The sequence below is a fragment of the Stegostoma tigrinum genome, chromosome 6 (assembly GCF_030684315.1).
Source record: "Stegostoma tigrinum isolate sSteTig4 chromosome 6, sSteTig4.hap1, whole genome shotgun sequence".
NCBI lineage: Eukaryota > Metazoa > Chordata > Chondrichthyes > Orectolobiformes > Stegostomatidae > Stegostoma > Stegostoma tigrinum.
The window spans coordinates 52,704,594-52,716,977 of record NC_081359.1 but is presented as its reverse complement, the minus strand read 5'-3'; the positions used below and the strand labels follow the sequence as shown (position 1 = coordinate 52,716,977).

General features: G+C 39.1%; 1 protein-coding gene across 3 annotated transcripts in view; it reads left to right on the top strand.

The window, feature by feature from the left end:
* tmem135 (transmembrane protein 135) overlaps positions 1-12,384 on the top strand; it is a 420,432-nt gene that overhangs the window by 240,588 nt on the left and 167,460 nt on the right. For all 3 annotated transcript variants that reach the window (XM_059646563.1, XM_048532215.2, XM_048532214.2), the window contains one exon: positions 11,851-11,897. In XM_059646563.1, coding sequence (XP_059502546.1) covers positions 11,851-11,897 — 47 coding nt within the window. The remainder of the gene's footprint in view (positions 1-11,850; positions 11,898-12,384) is intronic.

The window sequence follows — 12,384 nt, the reverse complement described above, 5'->3', positions numbered from 1 at the left end:
CAACTTTCCTGATTCTCTAATGCTGCCTGGCCTGCTGTGTTCCTCCAGCTCCAACATGGTATTATCTCTGACCCCAGCATCTCCAGTTCGTGCTATCTCTGAATGGGCTGGATAAGTGTTTCGACCTGTGAGAAAGATGGGCTGTAGGACCTGCCAACGTGAAGCCTTTTAAAGAGAAACAGTATTACGCACAGATCTGTGTACAGGCTATAAACCTGCAGAGTTCTAATCCCTGGTGATTTTGATGTTTTAGCTCCTAGTGTGCTGTATGCCTTCCTGACTTTCACATTGCCAATGACTTCATCTGTGTCAGCATCTTTGGACACACAGGCCAGAGAAAAAAATAGGAAATAATGGGCAATGGAGTCAGCAGAACCCATGGTTTTACATAAGCTTTGTTCCTCTTTCTTCGAGATGCTGCAAGAGACTTGCAACACTCTCTTCATACTGGCACATACTGTGCGGACATGGAGTTAGTCATCATGGAGATACAGTTACCTTTGGGCCTGTGCAGAGTCAAGTAAACAGATGGAATGCCAAAGTTAGCAAATTTATACAAATCTGCCACTTAAGCCACCAACATGCACACAATAGGTTTTCTTCTTTCCTTCCATTCGATTTCTCTTAGTGTAGTCCCTGGTTCTGCAGTTGTAGTGGAGGGAGACTCTTTGGCAGTAGAGCCCAATGGTCTTGGTGGTTTGACTGGGTGACCCCCGAGGGGTGTTTGTGTCTGGATGGCCCAGATATACTGAAGGTATTCTTGCCAGAGACATTAAAGGTGCGAGTGTTAAAGCTGGGTACATATTAAGCTTTACTTTATTGCTGATTCCTATCACAGTTGTAAAGGGATAAATGAAAACACGTACTTATTCACAGTATATCAAGTGAAGCAATAATGTACAAATTAAATTCAGGACCAAATGATTAATAATTTGTCACGTTTATATGGCCAATAAATCATTTTTGAAGTGTTTCAAGAATTAATCATTGTTCTTCGGAACATAACATGTTTTCATGGGCTAAAATTATGGAGCAACACCATTCACAAATGGAATCAGTTGTAAATCTGGCATAAGAACTAAGTGCTGTACATTGTATGAAATGTAAACCAAAGAGACTATTTTGTCAGACATAGTAGGAAATGCAGATGCTGGAGAATCTGATTTCTGAAGAAGGGTCTAGGCCCAAAACGTCAGCCTTCCTGCTTCTCTGATGCTACTTGGCCTGCTGTGTTCATCCAGCTCTACACCAGACTATTTTGTCAGTTTGACTTAATTTTCAGGTGTTTTTGCATCTAAGTCAAAGGACTTGGACTTGAACATCACTTGAGTCACAATCTTGTCTGGTATTTGGGTATATATTTGAGGAAATGGTTCACTGCCTTTCAGCTTGTCCATCTGAAAATGAAAGATGCTATGATATTGTCGTCTTCCAACTGTGACTTTGCACACTGGAGTGGTCCCATTACTAAATTCTGAAGCAAGACTCTCATTGGCCTGAGAGCTGCTCCACAGCTGGACTTGGACTGTTGATTTGGATCCGACTTAATTTTCAGATTAAGCTGAAGTTTAACATCTGCTTAAAGGTAACAACAAGATAATCATTTTTCCATAAGTTTATAGTCTTCACAAGTATATCATTCCTATGTAAAATCGGAAAATACTTTGAATAAATTTCCCTTTATAACTAATTCCCTAAGGGCAGCACGGTGGCTCAGTGGTTAGCACTCCTGCCCCACAGCGCCAGGGACCTGGGTTTGATTCCAACCTTCGATGACTGTTTGGAGTTTGCACATTTTCCCCATGCCTGCATGGGTTTCCACTAGACACTATGGTTTCCTCCTACATTCCAGAGATGTACATGTTAGATGGATTGGCCATGTTCCAAAGAAAAGTCTGTAATGTTTTGTGATGTGTAAGCTAAATGGATTAGCTATGGTAAATGTAGGGTAATGGGAATATGGTAGGTGTCTGGGTCTGGGTTGGATGCTGTTAAGAGGGTTGATGCAGGTCTATGGGCTGAATGGCCTCTTTCTGCGCTCTAGGGATTCTACGATTCTAATTAGGTGATGAATAGCAAACCACTGGAATTGCAGAAAAACATATTATGAAGTGCAATGACATATTTAAATTACACAGTTCTTCTGTCAGAATAGTAAAAAATGTAGTACTTCATTGTTGGTGAGCCATGTAGAAAAGATGTCCTATGCTTTTTCCTCAAGGGAATCATAGAAACCCTATTGTGTGGAAACGGGCTGTTTGGCCCATCAAATACATGATCTTGTGAAGGATATCCCACCCAGACCCATTCTGCTGCCATTTCCCTATAACCCTGCATTTCTACAGCTAGCCCGCCAAACCTGCACATCCTGGATATTATGGGCAATTTAGCATGGACAGTCCAACTAACCTGCACGTCTTTGAACTGTGCGAAGAAACCAGAGCACCTGCAAGAAACCCATGCTGACATGGGGAGAATGTGCAAACACCACACAGACAGTCACCTGAGGCTAGAATCAAATCCAGGTCTCTGGCACGTTGAGGCAGCAGTGCTAATTACTGACCCACTGGATTGCCCGGATTTTATTTGATCTTAACCAGGAGTTACAGTTGGCATCAATACCCAGCTGAATTTTGTTCGGAAGTATGTTGAAGATAAAAATGTACCATCTTGAAGCACATTTAAAAGCAATGTACTAGAAATCTGAAATATGAAACAGAAAATGCCAGAGGTCTCAGCATGCTGGGCAACATCAGCTGAGAGGAAAATTGAGTATTCAAGAAAACATTAAAATTGTTAAATAGCTTGATTGAAAGCATGTAGAAGTGAAGTTGAGGTTTCAGAGAGCGTGCACGATCTTATACACAATCTATTTACTCAATCCTTCGAACTCTGCATGTCACACAAGTGAAATAATTTGTAGACTGCAAATTGAACTAACCAACCATCTCATAACCTCTGAACCAGTTTGGAAGCAAGTCCTCCTCAATCCTGTGGAGTTACCCAAGAAGTTTGGAGTTTTGTGGGCTATGTTCAAAGTTTAAAGATATGCCTACGAATAACAGACCCGTGGTAAAGTACGCGCGTGATTACCATTTTCACCTTTATACTTATAAGAAGACCCCATTTTTGGAAGAACGTTTTGAGCCTTCGAAGGTCATTATTCATATCTATGGAACTTGCTGGAGCTGGATTTTTAAATGGGCAGCTTGCTACTGCAACTCTTTAGTTATTCAATACACCAACAAGCTTATATTTGTTTCTCTCTCTTATTCTTTCAAGCCCAACATAGCGAGGTTTCTGACCTCTATTTGGGTACTCAATAGACAGGCAACTGAACGGCGTGATCAAACTAGCAGCCTTTTAGCCTGAATGTTTTTTCAGGTTCAGATCTGTCAACTGTTTTGTTGCCAACTTAGAGTAGCTAATTAAATTAATTTAGTGTGAAATATTTGGTGATATAATAATTGTAAATTGGTTTAAAGGAATTTATTTTGCCTGTGTTACCTCTGTTTGTTCAGCAAAATGCATCGTTCGTACGGCTGGATTTTTTCAAAGTTAAACATCCACAGCTCAAATTTCACTTCTGTGTGACATAATCCCCACAAATAAGCAGTCAGTATGTCTGTTTGTTGTACTTGTTTAATGCTAGTACGTAGCTGATTTGAGTTGTCAGGTTTTATAGCCCCACCTGAAGAATATTCAGTTTAGGTATTCAGACTAACTGCCATACTATTATTTGTAAATGTCACAGGAAGTTGAAGCAATTGAACTTAGGCTTTGTTGATAATGTATACTTGGCATGTTTTTGTCAGATGACATGCTGCATGGGCAGTTTGTTTGTTCGACCTAACGTGGGGGAGAGGGTCAGTAGTGGAGAAAAGTGCGTGGTGGAGGACCATACAAGTTCTTAACATTACCAAGTGATATCAAACTGTTGACAACAGTGTTTGTTTCTGACCTTAGTTGTAAATTGTTAATGTGTTGGCCCAGGGTTTCCCTGGCACATAAATAATTATCAAAGGCTCTAAACAAATGATTTGCAATGCTGCAATTGTGAATTGGCTTGAAAATAAAACCTGAATTTATCTGTTTGTAGTTAAAGAAAATTTCAGTTTTGGAACAAATTGGCAATCCAGCTCACAGTGATTTCAAAATCATTCAGCTGTTTTCAGTGTGATTTTATTTTTTGCTAAAATTTGGTTACGTCACCAAATGTAAAATGCTGTAGAAACCAGAGTGACTGAATAGCATTTTAAAATGTCATAACATCTTTTGCCCTCGTGTTTGAAAAATGTTTCACATGTTTGGAGTATACTACAAACAAAAGAATTTTCTTAAGCATTTCTTCTGGACTGTGGATGACTTTATTCCATTGCAAAGTTTTGGATCCTGAGGTGAGTTAACAGTCCATTGCTGGATCCATGTTTCCGTCCACAGATAATGTTCAAACAGATTGTTGCCTGGGATGATCAGGTTTTACGCATGTTCCTCTGCTCTCTTGGAAAGCATTTGCCATGATGGAGGTTTCAGTGGAGAGTTTATTTTAGAATTGTAGTGGCGGGACAATGTGGCCGGCTAAATGCAATCAGTTGAATGTAAACAGTATCTTGATGGTGGGGATGTTAGACTGAAAGAGGACACTGACATTGGAATATCTATCCTGCCAAGATTTTATGGAGGCATCACTGATGGTATTTTCCTCGGGATTTGAGACATCTGTATATTGTTCTTGTGTGTGATACTGGTAGCATTTTAGACCATGAGGTAGGTGTTAGAACATAGAACATAGAACAGTACAGCACAGAACAGGCCCTTCAGCCCACGATGTTGTGCCGACCATTGATCCTCATGTATGCACCCTCAAATTTCTGTGACCATATGCATGTCCAGCAGTCTCTTAAATGACCCCAATGACCTTACTTCCACAACTGCTGCTGGCAACGCATTCCATGCTCTCACAACTCTCTGCGTAAAGAACCTGCCTCTGACATCCCCTTTATACTTTCCACCAACCAGCTTAAAACTATGACCCCTCGTGCTAGCCATTTCTGCCCTGGGAAATATTCTCTGGCTATCAAAATAACTTCTCATAAGCAAGATTCCTATTCTAAGATTACTCAAGATAGAAGAACACACTGAACAAAATATTACTGACAGATGACATGCATCTGAATAAATGGGCAAAGGATCCAATGGTGTTGTTTGATCTTTGACCTTAAACAGCTAAAGGCTGCACTGACACATTGGAAGTGATGTTGATTTTTATTACTAGGACCCCTGCTAAAAGGAGGATGCAAAGGTATGAGAATTAAACCACATTGTACAGTAGTTTGCAGTGGATCTTGATTGCCAGCACCAGTATTGTGTTGCGGGAGGAGGATGGTAAAGGACCTTTTTAGCCTTCAGGATATTTGGCTTAAGGCCGATTCTCTTATATGACTCCATAAATGCATCAATAATGGTTTGGAGCTCAGCCTGTCAGCATGGACGTATGAGTTCACCTGCACACTGCAGCTCGGTGACAGATGATGAGGTGATTTAGTTCTGGACTGGAGATGACATGGGTTGAACAGTTTGCAGCTGGCCCTACAAATAAATTCTGCTTCATTGAGAAGCTCCATGGATGTGGGAGCTGGAAAGGAGTGTTAATGCAATGATGCAATATTGATTGATCCCATCTTGTATTAGGTCAGTGGGCAGATTCATTAATGAGAATGATGGCTTGCATATTGACTTGTTATCTTATGGTTGGAGAGGATGATATTGAATTTTTATAGGCAGCCAAATTTCAGGAGGGTGGATTGACTCTAATTGACCAATTGAGGCAAAGGGCTTTGTGAGATAAAACAAAACCACGTATAGAGATTTCTGATGCTCTGTCATTTTTCTGGACTTGTCTTGCTAGTCCACTGTGCCTCTTGATAGACATAATCCCATTATAAACCCAGTAGGAGCTCTTCATCCACTGGAGGTGGTGATTAAGGAGAATCCTTGCAATTACCTACTTTGTGGTGGATGGCAAGGGAACTCCTCTGTAACTAATGCATGCCAATTGGATCTATCTATTATTATGAGAAGAATTGAATGTAAGATAAAGGTGTTATGATTCAAACAGAACATTGTTGAGACTACACCTCAAACCATATACAGTTTTGGTCTCCTAATTTTCATCTCTTTAAGGATGTAATACTGAAGGCAAATGAGAGAAGGTTTACTAGATTGATACCTGAAATAAGTGGGTTGTCTTATAAGGACAGGATGACAGGAGTGACTTGACTGAGTTGTGTCAGGTCTTGAATGGTTTTTTGATCAAGTGGATGTGGAAAAGATGGTTCTTTTTGTGGGTCAGACCAGATCTAGCGGCACTGTGTTACAATTAAGGATCATGTTTTCAGGACAGAGATGATAAATTCTGTCTGAGGGTTGTGCAGTTTTGGAACACTGCTTCGGATGGCAGTGTAGGCAGGGTTATTAAATATTTTGAGGAAAAAAGTACATTCATTTTAGGCAATGGAGTAAGCATTTATCATGGGTAGATTGAAATGTGGAATTCTGAATAAAAAAAAGGTCACAATCTTATTTAATTGCGGAGTGGGCTTAAGGATGTGACTAGTGGTGTCCCGCAAAGGTGGGTATTGTGTCTTCAGTTGTTCACCAGGATAGTTACAACCAAGCTCAGCCTAATATCTTTATAATGAATCTTAGTGTACTTTCAGTTTAGCCAGTCTTCATAACTGGAGGTTGGTCTTTCCAGTTATGGGGTACTGTCATATCAGCCCGCTCTTATTGCTGATTTCTTTTAAGGACTTTTTTTTCCCCCTTCATGAAACTGCAGTACTGAACGCTTCACCTATCAATCTTACAGAACAGGAGGACACCACTGATCTAAATTATTTTTCAGCTGGCTTGTTGAAAGTCTTTGTTTCCAATTAGTTCTGTTCTTTCTCCATTTTCCCCTCTTTAAGTATATTTCAATTTCTTTGTGAAAGTTACAATTTTACCTGCTTCTATTCCATTTTGAGTAATCCAGGATTTAACAATTTGCTATGTAAAATTTTAAAACATTAACTCCCCTCTGGTAGATTTTATTTTACAGTTATATCCACTGATTACTGATGCTGCTGCCAGTGGAAACACTTTGTTCCTATTTACTGTAACTAAACCTCTCATAGTTTTCAGCATCTCAATTAATCTCCTTTAAACTCCCTCTGCCCTCAGCCCTCAGCATTTCTAATCTCTCCAGACAGGCAGGAAAAAGGAAAGAAAGAAGGAACTTGCAATCGTTTTTTTAAAAACGCTGCTCCTTCCCAAATTTCAACTCTTCAGTCACGCTATTCTACTTAGCATTTCTTAGCACTCTGATTTTTAACAATGCTGATTTTTGTTTTGTTAAAATTCTGCAGATTCTCACTATCTCAAGTTTGCTCTTACTGTTTTCCCTGCGTGCTCTGTTTGCTGCTCTAATACTGGATTGTTTTATATTCACTAGCTCTTCCACTTTCTTGGGCACTACACACTATCCTGTACAGGACTTTCCAAAATCCTTCACCTTTTCCATTCACTGTCAAAAAAAATTCTCTTCAGTGTTGTCTTTTTTTTTTCTGTAAAGCTCGTATGAATGCCTGCCTGCTTTCTGTTCGTTAAAATGTTCTGAAATGTTTTTCTTCACGTGAGGATCTTTGGAATGTTTTACATCTTCAGATGAATGAAAGTTGGGACTTTGTTTGCCTTGGAGCTTTAACCTGCAATAATGGTATCTAGTTACAGGACTAGTGTAGTAGTGAGACTTAAAATTCCTGATGTGACAATAATCGTGTCACCATGTCTGTATTAGAAGAGGTTACTATTTTGACATTAACAAAATAAGAGACTTGTGGAATTGCAACAATTTCCCACGGAACAAAAATTAAAACTAATCGTCTTGCAATCATGGATGTCTAACAACATCTGTTTAATTCTGCTGCTTGGCAGAATTAAATTTCTGATGTGCTCAGGAACTAAATCCACAACATCAGCCACTGTTGCCTGAGTGATTCGGAAATGCATTTAGCAATAGCTGCTGATTATTGGTTAAATGCCTTTACTACACAGAACTGTTAAGATCCATGTTTCATCATGTCAGGTTACCATCATGTTCTTTAAGATCTACCTCCAACTGTTTAGGGTTCATAATGGGGTAATATTATATTAAATGACTGTAAGTAGACAGTTGAGAGAAGAAAGGCTTTACCAAAGATAACAATGATCTGTTTCTCATCTGAAGCGGTGTTGCATGCAATTATTTCTAAGTCCAATTTAAACTGTGAATTACCTACATTAAATTAACTAAAAAAGTTTTTGAAGAAATATTTCCCTTGTTATGTTGACTGGCAATACAGTACATATATATGTATGTATTGTCATTTGATTGTCATTCGACTTTGATGCAATTATACTTAGAGATAAATAGGTGTCTATAGATACATTGACTTTTGTTGAGCTTGTTGCGCCGGTGCTGGTTCTCTGAAAGAACCATTTCTTTGGTCCCATTCCATTACAATTTCTCCAGGAATAAATAAAAAAAATCGCTTTACACTGTGTCTTTCATGACAACGTGATGTTTCAAAGCACGTCAATGAATAAAGTACATTTTTCAGTACAATAACTTGTTTTGTTTCCTTCATGCATGGTATGTGGACATCTCTGGTAATGCCAACGTTTATAGCCCATCCCTGATTGTCCTGTGGAAAGTAGTGGTGAGCTGCCTTGAACTTCTGTAGTCTTTGAAATGTAGGAATAGCCACAGTACTGTTAGGAAGGCTGTTCCAGGATTTTGATCTAGCGCCAGGGGAGTAGATCATAAGAGGGTTGATTGATCCAGGTTAGGATGTTATGTGCCTTGGAGAGGGAATGTTCCCATGCATTTGCCACCCTTATCCTTCAAGATGTTAGAATGTTTGGAAGGCATTGTTGAAGGAATCTTGGTGAGTTACTACAATATATTTGTATTTAGTGAACAGATTGAATGTTAGAGGTGGTTGATGGGTCGCTGGTCAAGTGGGCTGCTTTTTACTGGATGGTGTCAAGCTTCTTGGGTAGTGTTAAAACTGTACTCATCTATCTATCAGTTTAGTTTCTAATCAATAGTCACCCTCAGGATATTACAAGTGGGTGATTCACTGGTATTAATAAGAAATAGGTGCAAGAGTAGGCCATTCAGTTCCTCAAACCTGTCTGCTTTTCAGTAAGATCATAGCCAATCTGCCCAGGCCTCAACTACTTTATGAAGAGTGCCAGCTACTCTTAACCCTCAACTCTCTAATATTTCAAAATCTGTCAACCTTCTCTTTAAATACTTTTAGTAATCTGATCTTCACAGCTGTCTGGAGTAGACATTCAGTACTGTCTGGGAGAAACAAAGTTGTGTCCCTAAGTTTGAAGTTCTTCTACTGGTGGAAACATCATCTCAACTTCTACAGTCATCGCTCCTTGAATGATGGGGGAGCTCATTAAAATTGGGTTAAAATGGTTTTAAAAAAAACTTAGATTACATGACTTTCGCCTGAGGATGTTCATTTTTGTTGTTACTTATTTTCTGGCAAGGATAGGTGAATTCACAGTTTGCAATTTCACAGATACAGAGAATTTACTGTATCTGCAAAGTTCACTCGGAATTTTGCATTTTAAATAAAACCACCCTTTGTTCTTCCGAAGTCTGCGGAACAAGAACCTAACCTTTTTAGCCACCCCAGGAATCTGCGTGATATGCTTCTTTCAAGGCCGTGATCATAACATTGAATGCCGTGGGCAGATGGTTAGATTGAGAGGATCATTGCCTGGCATGTGTTTGGCATGACTGTTACTTTCCACCCAAACCTGGATTTGTTCTGGTTTTGCCGCATAAGGGATATTTCTTGACAAATTAGTGTTTTGCTAGCACACCAAGAGAACTTCCCCGTTCTTCTTTGAATAGAGCTACAGGATCGTTTGTACCCACATGGATATGCACCAGTATAGGTTGAGACCTTGTCTATCATTACCAACATATCAACAGTGGAACATGTACCGTCAATCTTGTGCATTTACGATCTGTTGTTTCACTTTACAATCCAATGCAGAAGCACATAGATTAAATTAAAACTTCCTAGAGCTACCTTACTTTATTTTACACTAGAAGGAAAACTCTTAGCTAATCTGGTGATATACATTGGATATGGTGCACCTACGTTGCTTACTTGAGAAGAATTTAACCTCGTGAGATTTGAGTTACTTTTCCTTCCTATCAGCTTCACGTGCTTTTTAATTTCTCCCCTGAGCATGCTGAGCTACTTGCACTAGAAATGAGGAGGGGATCAACTCTCCCTGTCAGCAATTGGTGAATGCTGTAGAATAACGCAAAAGGAGTCCTTGCGGATGTTTACATATCTGAAGTAGACATTTAACGTCTTCTACTGGATTCTCTGTATAATGGAGTGATTGTTAAAACCAGTAGTCTCTGATCATCTAATTTAGAAAAGACCAGGAGCACAAACTATCTGAGGCATTCATTGCATGCTAGCTGGAGAGCTGAGTGAGATCTGTGGTGTCTATTTTCAGGAAGGCCTGCTCTCCTCTCATCAGTCAAGCCTTTCCAATCAAGCAATGACAGGTCCTTCCATGGAATCAAGACTCCAAGGAAAAATCTGACCAAAGCACCACGTAGCAATTGGTGGCCAGTATTTCTTGCATTCAGCTCTGTCAGTGAGGGGGCTGTGCTGTTGTTAGAATAACATCTGCTGGAGTATGAGGATCATGAGGGATGAGGGCCATAGTCAAGAACTGTGGAGGTGCTGCTGATGAAGCAAAAGGTAGGGTATGGTTTTTGATCACTGTGGGCCCTCACTTCCTGGTGTCCCGGTCCTACTGTTAACTTTCTTCATGAGACAATACCTGCCCAACCCATTGAGGTGAGAAATGACCCACAGATTGACCTGTCATGTGGCTGAATTAGTCCCAGAAATGGTGGCATGAGGTTTTAAATGGTCCCTAATTGGCCACTTAAGCATTTTAATTAGCTGTGAGGGTGGTAGGTCAACTATGAGCCTCCCACTGAGAACTCAATTTGATTGAATTGGGAAGGCTGTGATGTTCAGGCACAACACCACCCCACCTAATTAAATGGTCTTCCCACCTCCAATCTCACCTCTAGCAAGAAGATTCCAAAGATCCCAAGCTTGAAACTGGCTTCTTCCCAGCATGATTTGCTCAGTACAGTACAAGGCCATCTCTTTTAAGTCTGAGCCATGAGAAAATGTGAAGTTTATTTACAGAAATAACCAAACAACAACATATTAGCCATAAAAATTATTTTTGCATGTAGTTTGAATTTTGTATTACCTACAGATTGTTGTGAAACTTTTAGATATAGTTGTCACTATGAAAATATTTGAGTCATAAGATTATCAAAATTAAATCTTCAGATAAGCTATTTATCTGATCATTGAGTGAATGATATGCATTGTTTGTTTGAGATTTAAGGATATTGGTTATGAATTGTTTTTCAAAAGTGGATTATCAGCATTGCCAAGTATTTTGTGTCTGCACGAAACATGAATGGATATTTTAAAATAAATCATTCAAATAGGAGTTATTTTGATAAATAAATCTATGTTCAAATTAACTTCTCAGAAATCTTGCACTGATGTTTATTACAGAAGAAAGGACAGATACTAGAATTTTCAACTGGATGTGCTTTCTTTTGAATTACAGCTTTAAAATTTTCATTGTCCACTGGATTTTCATTTCATTGTACTTTGAGAAGATAGAGAATGTGGTTGACATTTCTTTACACTGAGCATAACTTTTCTCTTATCTTTATGTTTTGCACAGGTCCTGTTGTTTTGCTTCACAGCTGCCCTGTACATGTTCTTCTTCAGGTAACTATATGGTCTTTGTATTTCTCAGTCTTTTTAATTACTGAGTTTGCTGTTTTTTGTAGCCTTTCAGTGTGTTGGTACAATGTTCCCACTTATTAGGAGGTTTGCTCAAATTTTATTCACATTGAAGAGAATTGCATACAAAGCTTTGAAAGCTTGAGCCCTTGGGGTCAGAGCAGTGAGTGTGAATATATTTGCAAAAGACATGGTCAGAGTGAACCAGTTAGAATGGCACCACAGGTCAGCCTATTTTTCTTCTGAACAAAACCATTTGGAGTAGTCTGATGTACATATAACACAAGACACAGTAAAGTACAATCATTAATGGTTTATTAATGAATCACAAAACACTTTGACAGATATGTTCAAATTGAAAGATGCAGTACTGACAATTTTAGGTAATTGCGCGTATCCTCTGTTGTTTGAAATAGTAGCAAGTAATCAAAACATGAATATTGTCCTCATACACTACAAACAATTTAATTAT